This window comes from Styela clava, chromosome 12 (genome assembly GCF_964204865.1).
Source record: "Styela clava chromosome 12, kaStyClav1.hap1.2, whole genome shotgun sequence".
Classification (NCBI taxonomy): domain Eukaryota; kingdom Metazoa; phylum Chordata; class Ascidiacea; order Stolidobranchia; family Styelidae; genus Styela; species Styela clava.
The window spans coordinates 7,175,301-7,196,125 of NC_135261.1; the positions used below are offsets into that span (position 1 = coordinate 7,175,301).

A 20,825-nucleotide genomic window follows, 5' to 3' on the forward strand; every position below is an offset into this window, starting at 1 on the left:
CAAGGTAGGATTTTAAAAACCAGTTATTTCATCCAATTTTTCACGTCTCTATATGGACAGATCTCGAGACTATGTAATTGGAGCACAGTCGATGCGCTAGACTAGACTAAACCAGCGTGCATGGCCAACTATAAATATTATTCTATTAATTTCATATGTATATATATCGGTGTATAAGGTATTTGAGAAGATATCAAATCATATCTGATTGACATCAAAAGACTATACATATATATATATTATATATAATTTTAATTAGTTTACAACACTGTATATGAGTACACAATTGCAAAACTAATAACGCAAGTAGCTATGACAACTAGTTTATTTACAAGAAGATTCATTTGAATAGCATATTCTGTATATAATGATTGTTTCTTTCAGCCTAGACTTCCTTGATTATTTCCGTAACATTGGCTAATCAGTTATAGCCGAAAGGTAACGTAAGATAAGTATAAATCAGGTGGTTTCAATGTCCATGTTGTTTTTGGGAAAGTAGTAGTTTAGTTTCACAAATCAAAAATTAGTTCTTAAGACCTGCGGTAAACCAGACTCAATTTAATAACAATCACAGTACTTTTAAACGGCAGTTGAGTTAAATATTTCAAGTCAATATGAAGGTTATGAAATAAGTTAGCCAGTTTATAAGCGTCAGCTTTTAAAACACTCTCAAATGGGCATAAAAAGTATTGCAATGGAAAAGTGCAGTAAGAATTTTCCTGAGATTAAGGATCCGGGAAACATCCATAAGGTCACCAGTAAAAAGCATATTTGTTCATATTATATGTCATAAATACTATATACACTAAGACTATTGCGTGATTCCGGTGGAGAATACGGAGGCTCGTCATAATTTGAAGGTGAGTTTGGTGAACAATCTACCGTTACAATAACTGGAGTGATTCTGTTTTTCTAAAAACAAAAGAGAATCTCAAATGAGAGGAATCAAATACAGTCAGCAGATTTCGATAGCATAGTTGGGTTAGACCAGTGGTTTCAGCCTGGTTTCCGTGGCAGCCAGGAATTCCGCCAAGGGTTCAAAACTTTTAATTTAAATACTTATCCGGCTTGCCACTATTCTTTTAGATTTGATATTACGACCTTTCTCTAGCGTCTTCTGTTTATGAATGTATTTATGATTGATACGTAGAGTAAGAGTTGCGCATTCACAATGCTATTAAAAACTATTACCGCAAAACGTGCATTGTTTAATTAAACAGATTTTCCTATATTAGTTCGCTCATGTATGTATGCAAACGGATACACCGAATGCCAGTTAGCTATTTATTTAAAATTGTTTTTTGCATGATTCACATGTTTGGCAGATAAAATAGCACGCCGTCGACAGCCTTATCAGTACTACCTACCCGTTCCAGAGAGTACCCAGAGGCGGATGAGGAAGATGATTCTTCGTCATCGTCAGAATCGCAATGATTTGAGCACAACTGAGCAAAAAATTGTACAAATTCGCCAACAGTAACGACGCTGATCCCAAGCCAAAGACCTAGTAACCCACCGATGTCACCTGTGTTACATCAAAGAATATAGGTTTGTGCGTGATTCGCGTGAGAATATATTATATATATATATATCGTATTTTACGGACCACATTGCGCACTGGGGACTAATTAATTAGATTTGGGTTTAGGGCGCAACCTGTACTGGTATTGGTTCTGAGTGTAAGCAATAAAGCATAAGCCATACCTGACTCATACATTAGGCGCGACGACTTATAAGTTATAAGACGCACAATCGATTTTTGGGAAAGAAAAAAAATGCTATTATAGCGACCACGTTATACAAATTTAATCAGCTCTAGTCAAACTAAAAATTTTAAAATGGCCAAACGTTGGGTGCTCATGGCTGTCTAGCTACATCGAATTTTGTTAATATTTAGTGAGTAGTAAGTTTTTGACGGTTTCAGGAACATTTTACTTGACAACTGGTGTCCAAATGAGTTGATTATTGCCATATTGTTAGCTTTGTGGTAATTTGATGTCAGCGTAAAACATTTGTTAATTACATCTTTGACTCTTTGTCTATAACCGATGACAATTGCGTTCGAATTCGGGAACAAAAGCGAAAAAGCATTATTACGCAACCATGTACCAGGAGGCTACGTTGGCAGAAAAATATCAAAACAAATATCAGAATAACCTGCGGAGAAGCGAATAAACTGCGCGGTCCGTTGGTTGGGCACTTTGAATCTAGATCAGTGGTGGTTTTTTGCGACCCCAATTTTCATAAAGTCAAAGCCTACAGATGCTCGCGACCCCACAACTAGAAACTTTGAGTAACTTTGACGATGAACATTGTCCCAAAAATGTTTGAACGATTCTGACAATGCGCCCGAAAACGGAGAAACCTTGGAAGATTTCGTAACACATGGCATCGTGTGAAAACCACGGTGTAAAAATCTATTACATCACAATTATAACGTTTTTTTGGCGAAACATAGACAGACTTGATACAATGAAAAGCTTATTGAGGTTATTCAAACAATGTGTTATTATTTTTAGTTCAACGTTAACATATTACAGATTGGTCCATTATTAATTCGAAAATATAGCAGAGCATGAAAGTAAAATAAAAAAACGTGTAATATTTTAAATGTTTTTCATTATAACAGAACTTGTTGTGGTTTTTGTGTTTGACTGCTCGGAAATTATGTATGAAACGTCTAAACACGTAATATTGCAATACAAAAAAGTTCGCATTTATGTGGAGGCGATGTGGTGTGGACAAAAGACGTAGCCTACTTGTAAAATTTTTCAGACACATGCGCCAATTAACAAAGCGTTTTTGCAACTGATCGAAACCTAAAGTGTAATTACTCGGCCAAGACACCGCCTGGCAATCAATACCATACTTGCCAAACACCTAATTAAGGGCATATTTCTAAATGCTTTCTTTGCTTTGTATATTCAACAACCGAGCGGCTGCACTAGCACAAAATAACAAACCGACAAAATTTCTCGCAGCCTGGAAAAAATCGGATTCGGTTACCAGCGGATCGACTACTGGGATGCAACATGATCAAAAAAATTATAAAAAGAAAATATTATTGGCGCCGACCCGCTGGAGAGGTTAACCACATGAAAGTTGTATTGAACAATTTTGGCGCCGCCTGGACAATAAATGGTCGAATTATTACTGAAAAATCCGAAATTACATATTTTTACGGTACCTGCACACCAAATATAAACTTCACTTTCCGAATCCTAGTCACTTGTGTGCGCATGATTGACAGAAAGTAAGCGACCCCGAAAAACCTTCACGCGACCTCATCGTGGGTCGCGACCCACCACTGATCTAGATTTTATTAAATTGTCAAATATTGTTAAGTTGTTCATTAATCACATTCATGACGTCATATCAACACTATGACCAGTATTACCTGCTAAACTGATTTCAGTGACTTTCTTCGACTGGGATATTTTTGTGAATGATAGACTTTCGAAATAAACGTCCAGCATGAGGTGGTTTTCCCTGTATTGGCTCAACTTTAGTCGATATGGATCTAATTCCGTTAAATTCAACTTTTGTCCTATCAACAAAGTTTTAACGTCTGGAATAAAACTTTGACATTTTCAAAAATCAATCTTCTACACTATTTCGGTATCAAGAAGCGTACCATAAAGACACCTTCAATTTGATGAACATTGCAATAAAGTGCAATAGATTAAAATTTCAGATCTATATATATATATAAAAATACCGAAGAAAAGTTAATTCGACACAAAATGGTTCTATGGATCGTTTTGTCAAAAAGTTGCTTTTCTATTCAAATACTGGCCAATGGCTTTGAAAATTTCAGTGGGTCAAGTTTGTTTGTTGTAACCAGAAGGCTATGAACCTTTCCCCGAGCATCGACTTCCTTGTTTACTTAGTGACATTGGCCAATCAGCAAGATGCAAAACGTGACGTAACAATGTCCCCTTTTCGCATCCGCTCAGACACTTTTCTCACTCAGACAGATTTTCAAGCGTGGTTGTAAACATTACCATACGTTTTTGCGTTTTTGAACTCTATTCGTTAGTTTTCAGTTGTGTTTCGGAAACTTAAATATAAATCAGATAATTCAATGATCACTCTGTCTTCCTAGGAGTTTTAATTTAATTGCAGTAATAAAAATTAGTGTAGAAATAGCTGTGATAGATTAGCCTGAAATTCTTTACCGGTAGTTTTAAAAAAGAGATTGTTGTATGCGATGAATCATAATGGTGGTTTGAAACACATACCCCATTTTACAGGCGCCAACTCGGAAAAGCACTCTTAAAATAGCCCCGAAAATTTTGCAATGGTAAAGTATAGGAAAAATTTTTCGGGGGTCAAAGGTCGGGGAAAGGTCCATTGCTTTTATCTCTATCAAAAATATTCGTGTGCTCCACGGGATTCGTTTATCACTTCGAAGTTGCGTGCTGTGGTTCCGTGATCACATCAGTAATCTGATTGTCAGACTACCGGTACTGTAAAAAATTTGATACTTCTTCGTTTTGTCTTTCGTGTCCATATATTTGAGCATTGCGCCCTAATCAAGTGTCAACGTGATATCCAGAAAGATAGTTTGCATTCCAACATTTCTCAATACACAGATATCAATGGCAACACAGAAGAAAATATAAGGAACTAGCGACGTCTTTATGTCCACAATATATAAGTCATTTACCTATATTCTTGAAGTCAGTAATCTCCTTTTTATTCTCAGATTCATGAAGCTCTTTCGACAATTTTTCACCGACTTCAATCCCAGGAAATGTTGCGTAAGATAATCTATGCTCATAACGTACAGAATTACATGCTTGGTCGCAACTACAATTTGCTGGGGTCAATGTCAAAGAAAGCGCTAAAAATAATAAAAAATCTCATATATATATATATAGAGGTACGCATTCAACATGAATATTTTGTAAAGTTAGCGTACTTTGGTTGAAATATGCTTGCCACAAGATCCACTGACTAGTTTGTATATATACCGATTCTAAGGAACTAATTGCGTTATAGAAGCGTTTTCTACCACGATGGAAGTTCAATTTCTCTATTTTTCCATTCGTACTAAAGTTCCACTAATTCTAACTTTTAAATAAGCGGACAGAAATATGTACCTTCAGCAGGGCCGCCACAATCAAGGATTCTCCCAACGCTGCACTCAGGTGCTCTTTCTTGTATCGGAGACCAATAAGGTTTACATCCGCACTTTTTCACAATATATTGAACTCTATAACAATAATGGTTTTACTCGATTGGTTATGTAATCGTTTACGCATACATTCATGAAATCATCCATATTAGCAGTTTTTATAGACCAATTCCATAGACAGAAGCAACTTTATGAAAATAGTAGAATATTGTTTGGCGTTATTGCAATGCCTGCAAAATAGCCTGATGTGTATTTTTCTGAAAAAAATTGATAGAGCAAATATACACAATTTGCCCAATATACAATATAGTCACATTTCTAAATGTTTACTTCAGGATGTCTTCAGTCAAGTGGAATTCACTAGCTCACAGCTGTTTTCCTTATTGTACATTTACTACTTCAATCGTCACGTCAACCGGTATTTACCAAGGCGCAATTTTATAATAGCATTGAATTTTTAGTGTTTAGTCCAAAAACAAGTGGGATGTCACAGCTCTAGTTTGAGTAGGCTGACAACGATATCACGACAACATCAACGTGTAAATATTTACAAGTATAAACGAGGAAATGAACGAATAATAAAACTAAAAATAAAACGTGAGACATAGTGAAACCTATTGTACGATAAAAAGATTTGACTGACCTGCACTCCGTCATGCACTGAGAAAACGTATATTCTTTTCTGTATAGCATTTTCATCGGCGTTGGATTGCAGATTCCCCATGGTTTGTACATTAATTTTCTCTGTTGAATTGAAACGTGAATGAAACAGGAGATAACAAATACCTACACTACAATTTGTTTTAAAATTTACATTGTCACGTATATCTTATATATATATATAATTTTGAATCCTTTTTGGTGAAATTGAAACATTTCATAACACAAGGTACATGTTGCAATTACGTATTCTCGTTTCAAATAGTACAGTTTACTAAAATGCCGCTTCGTGTGTTTGAGTCAAAATCACTTGTTCTTAAAATTAAGAATTTTTATATAAAGTTTCCGCTATGTGAAAAAAACGAACTATATATAACTGTAATTACAGAGTAATTATCTGTATCAGGGGTTTTCAAAGTGGGGGTCCCGACCCCCGGTGGGTCGCGAAAGCGCTCAGGGCTGTAAAAATAAAATATCGATAAAATTTGAAAGAATTGGAAACAGTACTGAGACCCACCAAGACCAAAATAGAGTCAAGACTCGATTTGTTGTGCAAATTATGCAAGCACATCGGCCTCATTAATGTTCATGAGCGTCGCGAAATAATTGGCCAGGCCAAGTTGGTCGTGATGAAAATAGTTTAAGGAACACTACTCTAAACTACAACGCTCTTGAGACACTTTTAGTCGTGGAGCAGGGATGCATTTTGTATTGCAAAAGATTCAATTTTAGCAAATATTGCCTTGGTTTTTTTTGTTCGATTTGTCTACATGCGGAATTGGTACGTAAAAAAAGATATTTCACTTATTTTTTAAAATATTTTACTGATAGATATAGTAAATTTTGATATAAAGTAATTGGATGAATATAAATAATCACGGCTATACTGGCAAAGTATATTCACATTTAATCATATAATATATGCGCCTTATGTATGAATAATGGTTCTAGGATAATTCGCCGCAGGCAATTTCGCCACATAGGAAAAATCGCCGCAAGAACATTTTGCTGTGAAATAAGTATTGGCGATAAAAACAGTTAAGATGTTAAGTACCTTTTTATTTAAAAAATATTCGTTATTTAAGAGAATACCCTAACCCAGTGTTTCCCAACCCGAGTCCGCGGTCTCAAATAGTCCGCGGAGCGCTTGAATGAGTCCGCAACGAGCCAGAAACACAAACACTTTTTTCAAAGTCTTCGTCCAATTCAATCATCAGCCATGTGACGATTCACGTTAGAATGTACATAAAACATAAAAAGCAAGTTTATTCACATAACATTAATCGAGTTAATAATTGCTGGATACTGGGTAGGCCTGGGCATATATTCGAATATTCAACTATTTGAATAGCAATTTACTATTCGAAAATTTGGTAACAGGTGACGCGACAGGTCACTTGCGCGTCGCTTAATCAAACGATTGGATTTCTAAATTGAAAAGCTGCAATACAATATACTGAAAATAAAACGAAGAACACCATAAGTTTTGTTTTATGACGGTCCGCGACCAATTAAAACGCTTTTTAAGACGTTGCAAATCGCAAAATTTCGGGTGCTACCGTAGTATACGTATCAGGGAATTTTCCTTTAGAATTCTTTGCTTTACTGCCTCACGCTTTACTGCCTCACATTGGTACGTACAGTACTGGAGCGCCGTAAGTGTTGTGCGAACAGCTCAGATTTGTCGAATTCACAAAAATACGAATCAAAACAAAATATAATCGAACACTTTACCACGCACTTTTGTTTCCACGTATTGTCTTTGATATTCCCTGAGTAGTATTGCTTTTATTTCGTTAAAAAGATTTTTTGAAATTTATAGCAGATAGTAGGAATTTTCTAACGGCGATAACAAATTCGCAAGATCGCAAAAAATATGTATTAAAACTAAATATAATCGGGCGATATCTTCTCACATTAACATGTTCGCAGATTGCCGTGGCATTAAAAAGTAATGCTTTCATCTTGTCATGAGTCGACGCAACCGAGAGTAAATAGAAAGAAGTTTTAAATTCCCTTCGTTGTCATGGACTGAATATTGAGCGACAGAAAAGACCATTTACAGTTTACACCAGGGGTGGCCAACCTTTCACATACCATGCGCCACGTTTTAAACATAATGTTTCAGATGCGCCGTAAATCTCTTGTATTCCCACGCCTAATGTCCGCTTCTTGAAATTATATAAATTTATAAACTACAAAACTACAGCCTTCCTGAAAGTAGGAGAAAAACGCATTCTGTCTTATGAGCATTACGCAATAAAGCTGTTTTTAACAACGAAGAGAAAAAGGTACGATTATGAAGTAAAGTTAGGCGTAATATTGTGACAACAGGCCTTTAGTAATAATATCTACTCTACTCTACCCTCGATTCTAATTGGCCTTTGCTAATCAGCTGTTTGACCTAGCGTCGCGTGATTTTACTCCAGGCTTCTTCGAGATTAGTACTTGCGTCACAGCAAGCGATTTTACGCTTCGCTTTTGTTGACAACCGTCATTTGAAGTTTAGATGAAAAAGGTGGTATTTAGGGGTCATTTCCAGCATGTTGTGGGTTGATTTATAATAATTTTTTTAGGCTTGGGCAATTCAACTGGTTGTTCAATGGTTATTGGGAGATATTTGGGAAGTCTGTGCAATAGAAAATTCATGTTTCAAGCTGATAAATGACGATTTTCTATTTTTCCAGAAGTTCTGAACTTTTTACTTCAGTAGGGAAAAAATAGTAAATTTTACTAACTTTTGCTAAAAGTCTAGAATGAATGTCATAAAGTCCGGCCAAAAGCTAACGACGATAATCGCCTGTTGTTTCTAATTCCAACAAGCCGTAAGTGGGCGACGTGGAGTAAGGAGAATAGATTTTAGGTACAATCAAAAGTCACCATGTAAATCGCAAAAAAACGGCTTGGCGTGGAGAAGCCAAGTGCAATTAACAATTTTGGCATGAAAAGGGTTAAAACTGCAATGCGCCACCTCTAATCATGCAATGCGTCGCGTTTGGCGCATGCGCCATAGGTTGGCCACCCCTGGTTTACACACTAAAAAGGTCGGCTCCTTTAACAAACGCGTAATTGCGACAAATCTCCGATTTTGAAATTCGTTAAAATTCTGTTGTGTTTGGTTTTATTACTTCTTTACACAGAGTACGGTTGCAATAAAGGCACGTTGAGTCCGCAAAGGTTTTCGCCAGAAAGAAAAAAGTCCGCGACCCAAAAAGGTTGGGAAACGATGCCCTAACCCTATAAACCTAACTGTTTTTATCACAAATACTTGTTTTACAGCAAAATGCTCTTGCGGCGATTTTTCATGCTATCACATATACTTGCTTTACAGAAAAATGCTCTTGAGGTGATTTTTCATGCTATCACAAATACTTGTTTTACAGCAAAATGCTCTTGCGGCGATTTTTCATGCGGCAAACTTTCCTATGCGGCGAAATTTCCTGCGGCGAATTTTTCGGACACGATGAATAATACCCCAATCTTAGCAATTTATTGACAGTGCGTCTTATAATAGGCTACGGTGCACCTTATGTGCCATAAAATACAATAAGTATTGCGTATTCATTGAAAACGAGTTACCTCTTCTTTCTTTACAATCAAATGACCCATTTGTCCAGCGGGAATTCCTACTCCAAATTCTTCAACTTTAGGAGCTTCATCGTGTTCATGGACGTGAACCTTTATTCCCGCCTCGGGGCGTCCGTATTCAGGATGCTCAGAGTAATAGTCCTGATATAGAATTTAAAGTTATTTGGGTACTCCCGAAGTATGCGTACCAAGATGGCGGACACCGGAACGTAGTATGTGTACCAGGTTAGGGTTAGGCTGTAATTTTAGGTACAAATACTACGGGAGTCACTTGGATAGTCCCCGAACTCGTATTAGAACTAAAATAAAGAAAATTGGAATAAAATTATGACCTAACTCTGACCTGACCCTAACATACTTCGTTCCGGTGTCCGCCTCTTGGTACGCATACTTCAGGAACACCGTTATTTGTGCACAACGAAGTATGGAAGTATGAATAACAAGAGTGCGAGGCTCAAATATATGGACACGAAGATCAAATCAAAGAACTACGGGTTTGTAATCTGTTAGAGTAGACCACCGGTACCACAGTCTCTGAACCGTCACACGGTGCGCAATTTTTAATTCCGATGACGTCATCTCAAACGAATCACATAGAAACCACAGAAATTTTTGAAATAGTCTTCTAGAAAAATACAAACTTCAACCACTGAAAATGTCAAAGCAATTAGTTCAGCAAAATGAGAAAAGCGATTTTTCACAACAACAAGAAGAAGAAAATACTTACAAATTCAACCACAAAAATAACATAATAACAAAACGATTCATAGGTCCACTTTGTGTTCAATAAATTGCTTAATTCATTTACCTGCATTATGTCTAAGGTTAATAACAATCCATGTCCACTTCCAGGAACGCTTTGTATAATCTTTTTTTTAGACGTAAAAGTGAAGCACCGACCCATGGGTGTAATAAATGTTTTGAAATCCTGTAAAGATAATTCAATTACTTTTTAATGTGAAAAATTAGAACTACATTAGTATATTTACTGATTTTTTTACTGGAATGTATATACTTAATTTTCCGTGAAACAGTAGTTTTATTAAGGGCAGGGTTGTGCAACCTTTAATACAGGAGGGCCAGATACATTTAACTGGATGAAACCGCGGATCGGGTATTCAGGTATAGACTTGTAATTACTCACACGTACCAGATTAAACTAAATTAATAAAAACATTTTCGCGGACAGCACAATTTTTTCTTGTGGGCCGCATTTGGCCAGCAGGTTTCACACCTCTGATTTAGAGTGTAGAGAGAAAGTAAAAGTAAATTAGAAATTGAGTAATAACATCGATATTATGCAAAATATTTCTTCCAAAAATAAAAATTCAGATCTTTGCAAATTTTTGGGATCCCTTCTTTTTTTGTGGGCAGGTAAATTTTTCAAACTTTAAACCATCAGTAGAGGTGCGCGAGACTAGCTCCCAATTCTTTCTCAATGCCTTAATTTGCATCACATTAAAAGAACCCCGACTATCAAGATCTGAGCCTAGAACACTTCGACAAATGTTCTAGTGAAACTTATTGCAAAATCAAGCACGCCGCGGAACAATTATTCCATGCCGAGAACCGATCGTATTTTTATGTCGCAATCTGTTTCTGAATATAAATATTTGTTTATTCATTGTTTGGTCACAATCAATATCAAACAAATTTATTTATCGCCATATTTAAACTGGATGATTGCTCTTTTCTTGTCATTGTCGCAAACTGCTTGTCTGAGGTCTGCTTGTCTTGTGATTTTGTCGGATGAAAAGTTACAGAAATATATTTGTGTCAGTGTGCAGCAAGACTCTTGAATTACATATTTAAACCATCAACCTGAATTTCTACAAATTGTCGTATGTGGGACTTTGAGAACATATAATAGAATATATTATTATTTGTAAATTCATTCATTTGTTTTTGAGGATCTCTAGCAAAATCATACGAGTGACAGTTCTAAACTTCACTGTTTTTTGCTATTTCCTGGCCGAAAAGAAACGATAAATAAATCTATTTTGTTAAAAAGAATGTTCGTAACAGAAAATTATCATAATAACAAACCTTATAAGTACATGGTTTTTGCGTAAACATGCATTTTGAAATCGTCTTATCGTTCAATGGCCATCCTCTATTCTCGACTTCTTTGCTCAGAAGTGGAACGTGACTCAGATCCTTGTAATATTCCCGAATTGCATGCTCCCATACTACGTCATCATCTAATCGTTTCAAGGGAGAAGCGGTTCTAATCAAACCATCAACGGCGGCTAATTCAGCACGGTCAGTTATGTTGAAAAACCTTTGAAAAGTATTTATATAGTTTTTGTTTTTTTACTTTTGTCAGATGAATTCTTTTAATACTTAGCGTTAATTTCTAAGTGATTCAAAACCAGAATAAATCTGGCGCTCCAGAAGTATGTGTACCAATATGCAGGTAACTAATTTTGTTCGCCTATTTTACATCAAGTTGTGTAAAGGGACTGAGACCTATGTGTAGGGGGTATATTCACTTGGCTAACAAGGCAGTCGCCGAACTCGTTTTTGTTCGCCTACATTACATCAAGTTGTATGAAGGGACTGAAAGAGCAGGGAGTATATATTCACTTGGCTAACAGACAGTCCCCGAACGTGTAATAGAATTAAAATAAGGAAAATCGGGATAAAATTATGGGCTAACCCTAACCTGCTACACATACTACGGGTTTACCAAAAATCTGGTATCTGAAAAATATATAATATTTAATGTGTTTCTACGGGACTAACTACTTATCCTTTTTCTATTCTTTTGTGTCGATGGGTCCGTGTGTATATAATGCAAGGATGCAAAAGCAAGAATGAAGATAACTATCCTAAGTGATTCCAGAGTCTTGCTGCACACTAACACAAACATATTTCTGTAACGTTTCGTCTGTCCAGTACTGTTAGATTTCCTCAGAGATACATCAATCAACTATTGTATCTCTACGGAAATCTGACCAGCGTCAGACGAAACATTGCAAATATATATCTGTGTTATTTTACAGCAAGACTCTTGAATCACTTTATAAAATATTTAGTTTTTTCGTTCAAGTGTCATTTTGTCCAGAACCCAATTTTAAACAAAAGTTTCGTCATAAAAAAATTCACAGACCTGTTATAATTACAAATTGAAACTGCAGGGAAATCGATGTACGAATCGAATTCCTCGTGCAGTTCGGTATCGGTCGCAAACAATGTATATTCTTGAACACTGATAATTAACTGCCAACACATTCCTCCAAAAAGTCCAATGATGACAAGCAGCCAAATGAGTCTATAAACAAGAGAGCAATGCTCAAACTTATGACTACAAAGATCGTATAAAAACGTTTCCATTTGTCATATATAAAAGTATTCTCATAAATTAAGATAAAACTGAGAAAGTTTGGGAGGGAACGTCGCTCAATAGGACCCAGAAAAAAATCAGGATCAACTAAGCTAATTCAACCATTTTCAAGTACTGAAAATTCAAAATGAATTTTTTAAAATAACAATTATAACGACCCAAACAACAATGCAGCAAAACGACGCATATGTACACTTCGTCTCCAATAAAAAGCTAGTACGACAGGCCCGCCACAAATAAAAAGTAAATCATCTCGCTGTTTATCAATATCCCTTATTAAAAAAGCCCTGAGTGGAAGACCAATCTCCGAATGGTTGCACCATTCTATACCTTCCAATGATTGGTCGTCCTGCCTCCGTAACTTGATCCAGTCCATGACAGGTTGTTCGATTAAAGAAAGCAACCGTGATATCCCAAGCGGTGCGACGTTTATCATTCATTATAATTAGCTGAGTTTGTATAATCTAGAACTGCATTTATGCTGAGTGGTACACAAAATTTAAACAAAAGCAGACATTTAATTTTCTATCTATGTGAGAACTTGATTGACTGTGCATGCGAAGAGATGTTCCCACAGTTTAGATATCCGTATGAAAATTGGATCGTTCACGCGAGTTTATGCACCACCCATTTGCAGGGTAAGTTAGGCTAGTAAACCGGATCTCGGCTATCAATACTGACACTAACAATTAGGATTAATCGAAGTTAGTTCACATTATAAACACTGTATTGCTTGCTGAAGGTTTAACTCGCCATGCGGCACCAAATCGACATACTGAACTAATTTCGTGTCTCAAACTGGTCTTTTACATGCACATCATTGCAAATTAAGTCTCGCTACCACAACCATCTCCAATAGTGACGTGTCATTTACTGAGTGGTACCTCCTTGAATAATAATGAAATAAACGCTGTCTCCTTAACCAGACAATATGGGACCAGATTAAATATACTTTAATATGAATGTTTAATGTTATAGATTTGCAATTCTTGCGCAAACATATTAGCTCTAATTCAGCGATGGGATTCAGGAGGGTTCGTACGAGTTAGAGCAAACTTAGAATAACGTGATGATCCGAGAACTCGGTCTATTTTAGAGCTATGTGTTCAGGCTTCAAAGGAAGCAAAACCGTTGTTGATGAACAAGAGAACCCGTTCTAGAATTTTAAATTTCTGGTTTAAGCCCATTTCTATTCTTTCAACTGATGTTAACGTTGGTGATAAATAATTAACTTTGTTTTTGTATTTTATTTCTTCAAAGAATAATCTTTAGTTCATTATTCGGAGAAGATGGATGAATACAATTTAATCGCTTTTAGTTGAATGTTTTAAAAATGTATCTATTTTATTTTTATTATATGTAATCTATGAAAGGAATAATGATAAATACGGTATGTGCTGTTGTCCAGTCTTATTGGAATTATTTACTGACCGGAAAATATAAAAAAATGCGAAATATGTAAAAGTTTTATTTTAGTAATAGGTACAGATATATATGGAAAAGAAAACTTAAATCCTATGCATTTGTAATAAATTATTTAAATACCTAATTCTACGCGTGGACCGAAATTTCACGTATGCATCGCGTGTTCAATCGTAGGTTATTCTAGGCCACTTTTGACTTTGTTTTCCTTTACCGTGCATCAAATTACAATAATAATCACGTATTCTATGTGATTGCTACACACTAACATTTTTGCATCATGTAGTAAACTATTAAGAATACATGATAGCAATGCACTCAAATTTCATATACTAGTCTTCCTATATTTATTGTGAAAGTGTTCCCATGACGTAATATAAAACATATAATAAAAATATTGAGTGAAATATCGGCTACAGATTGATCGGAGAAACTTTGAAAAATAATAAAAACAATGAATAAAAGCAATAAATAGCTGTTTACGACTTCCGTCATTTTTAAGCAATTTAAACAATTTCTTGCATCATAACAACAAGCCAGGAAAATTAGCCCAAATGATCCATATCTACATTTTCTGCCCAATAATTTTGGGTGCGAGATGTTCAAATTTAAACGGCCACAAAGGGCCATTGTTGCATCCCCCTCCCCCCCCCCCCCCGTGTTTTTTCTTTAATTTAAGTTCAAAAGACGAGGTGGTTATATGGCCTAAATCGCCATCCGAATGGTTTTCTTCGTAGATGTCGTGTTGGAATACAGACAGTGGGTAGACTGAATGAACAACAAATACACTCAGTTATTTCTCGCTCTCATACAGAATATAATTGGTGAAAAAGAAAGTAAAATAATTCTTTTACAATGAAAAATTGCTGGTAATGCCTCTTTAATTTTTTTCTCCATTATTTTGAATAATTCAGTTTTTTCACCATTCGATTAATTTAATAATTTAAGATATTAATTCTCCGCATATATTGCGGAATTTCTCTTGGTAAAAAATAAAGTTATAAACATAACGTAGTTCTAAAGTTCATGCATCACAACGTGTATATATACATAATTGTAAAAATACTTAATGATACTCATATTGGAAACAAACGAAAATTAAAACTAGCAAAAATACCGAAATTTTTACCGCTATTAAATAATCTGTGTTATCAAACTAGAAAGTATATTTGAAAGCGCAGTTGTTTACCGTTTCAAAATTTTGATAATAATTGGATCACACATACTTTCTGTCTTGAAGGCGCTATTCATCATTAGCCACACATCGTATTATGTAAATGAAATTCTGGTGCGTGATTGCATTTCAACAAACAGTAATCATGGAGAGTCAGATGTTTTAATAGTAAAGTCGGTCGATTTGTAATTAAGCGTCACAATAAGAAGAAATATACTCAAACATATGCTACAGACTATAAAGTTTTATTTCTCAAAAGCCGGTATTAAATCGATTTTTCGTTTCAGCAAATTGCGATGCCAGATACTAGGTATGAACATGCATAATTCGCACATTACAAACACCATTCAACTCTAGAACGCGTTTGAAATGCGCTCATGGTCAATAAAATCTAAAAATGGATTTTATTGACTGGTTGGTAGGTGGGAAGGCAACAAATCAGCACTTAGAATAAAGTCAGAGTGAAATTATTTGTATGAAGTCAAGACTATCCGACAGAGCAAATGCGTGAGGTGTAGTCAAGAGGCAAATACAGCTAGTCGTCTTGCCATAGAAACCGTCCACAGTGAGTTACCAGTGCAACAACGCTAGACTGAATTTAATTACGTAGTATAAAAATAGCAATGTAATGATACGATAAATTTTGTGCACGAAATACCTAAAAATAATATTTTTATATAGGTGTTGTCGCGTTTTCGGTCGAGAAAGCATTCTAAGCTGATAGTCTCTGATTAGGATGATGCTACGCTGAAATGCACAGCAAATTAGACATCAGGATTTTTTTCCAAGTACTCAGTTTGGGTCACGACAAAGTGAAACATTTGCGACTTCTGTGACGTTAAATTATAAATTTCCGCGCTAGACTATAAGTAGTCTGTACTAATTTTGGGGGGTTACATTCACAGAAGTATAATATATCTTGCTAACAATGTGCTGGGTAATTTGAAAAGTTATTTGCTTACTTTGAATCACGAAATAATAGATATGAACAACACTTATAACTCATATAACGATATTCGTTAGCAGTCGGTTCCGGCTGACAATTTTTTGATTAACTGGGGTACCGGCCTCACATCTGTTTCCCAAATTGTGACATCCTTATTCGTCATGTGCTTTATCTTTGATTGCGATGAATGAATAGATTGATACGCACCCATTCGCCCCGCTAGCCAACAGTTAGGAGAGTTGTAATGGAATTTTCGTTCATTTTTTATTTTGTGTTATCCGCTTAGAATTGATTCGGTCTGAAATGCCGTGAGTGATTGAGCGAAGTAAATTTGAGTTCTTACTGTCGGTTATCTTTCAAGAAAAACATGTTTCATATACATTTCCAGTTTTAGTTTTTCCTAACTGGATAAGTGCTTTCGAAGATCGCTATGAAAGTTTTGGAAGAGATGGTTAGTGCGTTAAACATCACTTTACACAAAAAAGCAGGTTTGTACAATTGGTTAAACGAGTTCTATCAGTAAAATATGAATACACTCGATAACGACTGTACTTCATTAGGCGGTGGTGTGGTATGTGATTCAAAGTGACTGCCATCTAGAATAGCTCATGTTCTACAATCAAAATTTATCACGAAAGTGCAGCTACATGTAGAGTTAAACATTCCTAACATATCCACATTTGCCACGTGGATCAATATTTCCAAGTTTCGAAAGCTACGTAGGCTGCGGAAATGTCCTGTGCTGCGATAGACCAATCTCTGGTCTAAGCCTTCGATAGACCAATTTCCCGATTCTATCAATGCTAGTCTACATATATATTAATATATTTCATATTAAAACCAAGTATTTCCCATTGTTTAATTTACCAAACGTGGTTCACAGATTCAAATTTGAAGTTACTTTACTACTTGCAATGTTGCCAAAAATCGATTCTTATATGGCAACCTTTACCCTTACTCTTTGAATGACGATTGGCCTTAATAATTGATGCCAAGTCAAATGAATGTAAAATTATAGTTTTATTTTTTTGCATTGTGATATTCACCAAACGTGGTTCACAGATTCAAATTTGAAGTAAGAACGCCCAAACATCGACCCTAGTGTCTATATGGCAGACTAAAATCTCTCTCTTCAAATGACGATTGGGGACCATATATTTTCCTATAACTAACAGATTGTAGTATACGTACTTTGCTGCGACATGTGTATTTGGCTAAAGTCTCGTTTTGCTATGTTGTAATTTAAATATATAAAACTAAATCATAAATCTTTTCTCAGACACACGAACAAGCGAATGGCCTCTCGTTTACAGTCCATGGTGGCCTATCGGGATTGGAATTGTTTACAATTTATTTTGTTGGAATGCAAGAAAAATTACATCAAATCTTCCAGCATATGGAATGAGAAAAATTATAGTTTTTTATAATTTTGTGATGGTGCTCCTTTCATTATATATGACTTATGAGGTAAGTATATTCGATTAAAGAATGAAGCAAAATAACGAAAATCTGATTTTAAAAAATTGGGTAGCAATATTCACGGGCCGCAATTATTCGATTAAATTAAATATTGGATTTTTTAAAGATGACTCAATTTTCGGTACCGATTACATTGTAAACTAAACATTTTGGAGATAATAACGAAATAAGGTGTGTACAGAGTAAACGAAAACACAGACACGTTGAAAGGACCTAAAATGAGCTTTGGTCACCAGTGGCATACGGAGGCCAGAAAATGAATGCTTGTATATATCCCCTAGTCGGGTTATTTTTCGAACCTTGACACATTGTTCTATCACAGCAAGGAATGCGGGTGTCCCAGCAATATCATTTTGAATTATCTGTTGATTTAGCTTTGGTTCGAGTCACAGACTAATAGACTGTAGATAAACTTACGTTTAGGGAATAATGCATTGAATCGGGAAGGTCGTGACCGAAGCAAAATTCCGTAAGTTGAGGCGACGTATTGAGGTGGCATCTTAAAGAATTCCATATAAAAGCACGGAACGGAAAACTTAAGTCTGCACCAAATGGTTATCTAAAACTACATCATTATTACTTAAAATCGATCATTGTTCAAACTTCAGAGTTCCGTAGCTGTTTACGCATCTGGAAAAGATTTGACATGTTATCCGGTTGACTACTCCGACCACCCCTTAGCTATCCGGGTAAGTTTACTTCAATTCGATGTAAAGTTGTTCTATCTTTGTTTTTATTTTAAATTATTCTCTTTTACTACAGATGGCAAAAGTAGTATGGTGGTATTACTTTTCAAAATACATTGAATTGCTGGAAACCTTATTTTTTGCTTTGAGAAAAAAATTTAACCAAATATCGATTCTCCATATATACCATCATACATCAATGCTGTGTATTGCTTGGATTGGAATCAAATACGTTCCTGGCGGCCAATGTAAGTAGTTGGGTAGTAAAATAAATGGGGTTGACAAGAAAAACACAATTATTGTCAAGTTCGTTATTGTCCTATTGATCGTTTGCCGCTCCCGTAGTATGTGTACCAAGATGGCGCACAACCTAATAACCTTAACCTGGTACACATACTATGTTCAGTTTGTGCCCCATCTTGGTACACATACTACGGGAGCATCGATCGTTTTGCTATTGTTGTTGTCCATGTTGCCGGAAAATAAATGGCCTCATCTCTTTTCATTTTTGAGAAAAAATCGCTATTTTCCGTAACCGATGGACCAATCAATTTCACATTTTTTTGCATTTAAGCTGGGAATGGTTGCTTGAAGGCTATTACTTTTTTCCGAATTTCCTCCGAGATTCAATATTTCACCCACATTATTGCTGTTTTTTTTTAATTCATGATAACACTCTTTTATTATGTCAAACAAAATTTACATATTTTCGTGTAAATCGCATACGATTCCGGTACCGCGATTAGCTAAAAGGCCTCCCATGTTTTAGCAGTATATATTTGTTAACATTAGGTAAGTATTCTGATGCTGTCACTTGATTGTATCATGCATTTTCATATCTGTACACGAAGTGGACTCAATGATCGAATCAGAAAATCGACTTTTTTCCAACCGCTGCCCTAATAGGTTAGAGAAAGTGATATGTCTGGTAGCATCACTTAGAAAAAGCTACAATTAATTAGCAATAGGATCTCATAGGCCCGCGTCATGTTAGATAACTGCTGTTTATGAAATTAAAAACTTCTATATTATAGCATTACTTTTCGTGGCGATTAATTCATTTGTTCACGCCATAATGTACACTTACTACGGATTGAGTGCAGTTGGACCATGCAAAAATATCTCTGGTGGAAGAAATACATCACAGTGATACAAATTGTGAGTATTACGTAATAGTTACTTGTTTAATCCTCCATTATGACGTCATATAGTAAATTTCCTTATTTGACGTATATTTACAGAGGGTTTAGGCGAGTCAACTTGTCAAATTCAGTAGTCCCCAAAAAAGTATCCGCTTCTAATTTTAGACCTGTCTAACGTGACTTTTTCGGGGTCGTTTTTCGATTACTACCACTAAACTGGAAGTCATCCACCGAGTTATTTGATTAAAACTTACTCAATGTCAACATTACTGAAATGTACCGCAACCATGAGTTGGGCTTACGCGAGACTATCTCTATCCTACCTTTATGTCTTTGCGCTTGTGTATCCTTATGCGAATAATGCAAAGAGGCTGTAGAAGGAATAAACATGACTAAACTATGTAATTGAAGAGTCCTGACACATATTGAGACAAACGTATTCCCGTAAACTCGTAAAGGTTCTTCCGACCATAGTCACTTTCCAATACAAGCAGTTTACACAATGACCCAGTCTTAGTTCGCGCCAATTTATCGAGGTGGAACTTACGCGTGAACGACCGAGTAAATTTCAATTATTGTGTAATAATTACTGATTTAACATTATGATGAAACAATGATTGAGTAAACAGCTATTGCAAGCAAGTGGAAAAAATCACTAACTTGGAATGCTCGAAAAATGCCTTAATACAAGGCATTCAAGCTGCCATGCTTATTAGTGAATAAACATCGCATTTTTCTTTGCAGAGTCAGTTTGTTACGTTGGCGCTGTATGGAGCAAATAATATACGAATGAAATGTGAATTCCCATCATGGCTCCTCAAAGTAACGTTTACGTATGCCATAACGCTTACAGTTTTATTTGTCAACTTCTATGTTAAAACTTATTGGAAGAATAAGAAACTTTTCGTCGAGGACGCCCATAATATATCCCCAGGAAAATGTGAAGCAAAGAAAAATGGGAGCTTTTCTTGCGTTGCAAATATTGCAACTTTACCTCTCAGAAAATGCACGAAAAAAGAGATAAGAACATCGGTTCGAAAGAATAATAAAAATGATAAATCGGATTAAGCTAATCCATTTGTTCATTCCTGATAAAAGTATGTAGGGAGTGAAAAGGCGTGAAATATTTTGATATTTTGTCTGACAATATCACACAGATCTGCCAAATTTCACTATTTTATTCTTAATATTTTGTTGAAAAATCTTTACAAAGAAAATCATTTTTTTTTAAATCGTTCTGAA

General features: G+C 35.6%; 2 protein-coding genes across 2 annotated transcripts; one reads left to right on the plus strand and one right to left on the minus strand.

Annotated features, from left to right (window-relative positions):
* Positions 1-246: 246 nt before the first annotated feature.
* LOC120329471 (bile acid-sensitive ion channel-like) lies at positions 247-13,197 on the minus strand. Its single transcript, XM_039396113.2, has 11 exons — positions 13,065-13,197; positions 12,501-12,662; positions 11,435-11,669; positions 10,197-10,316; positions 9,380-9,529; positions 5,784-5,884; positions 5,106-5,218; positions 4,670-4,846; positions 3,398-3,568; positions 1,368-1,525; positions 247-912 (listed from the first exon to the last, which is right to left on the minus strand). Exons 1-11 carry the CDS (start codon positions 13,172-13,174, stop codon positions 781-783), a joined length of 1,629 nt encoding a protein of 542 aa, XP_039252047.2. The 5' UTR covers positions 13,175-13,197; the 3' UTR covers positions 247-780.
* A 2,398-nt stretch (positions 13,198-15,595) lies between these two features.
* Positions 15,596-20,463, plus strand: LOC120329482 (very long chain fatty acid elongase 4-like). The gene is made up of 6 exons (XM_078118245.1): positions 15,596-16,764; positions 17,556-17,743; positions 18,364-18,444; positions 18,518-18,689; positions 19,476-19,599; positions 20,328-20,463. The coding sequence occupies exons 1-5, from the start codon at positions 16,707-16,709 to the stop codon at positions 19,589-19,591; spliced, it is 615 nt and encodes a 204-aa protein (XP_077974371.1). The 5' UTR covers positions 15,596-16,706; the 3' UTR covers positions 19,592-19,599; positions 20,328-20,463.
* Positions 20,464-20,825: the final 362 nt, after the last annotated feature.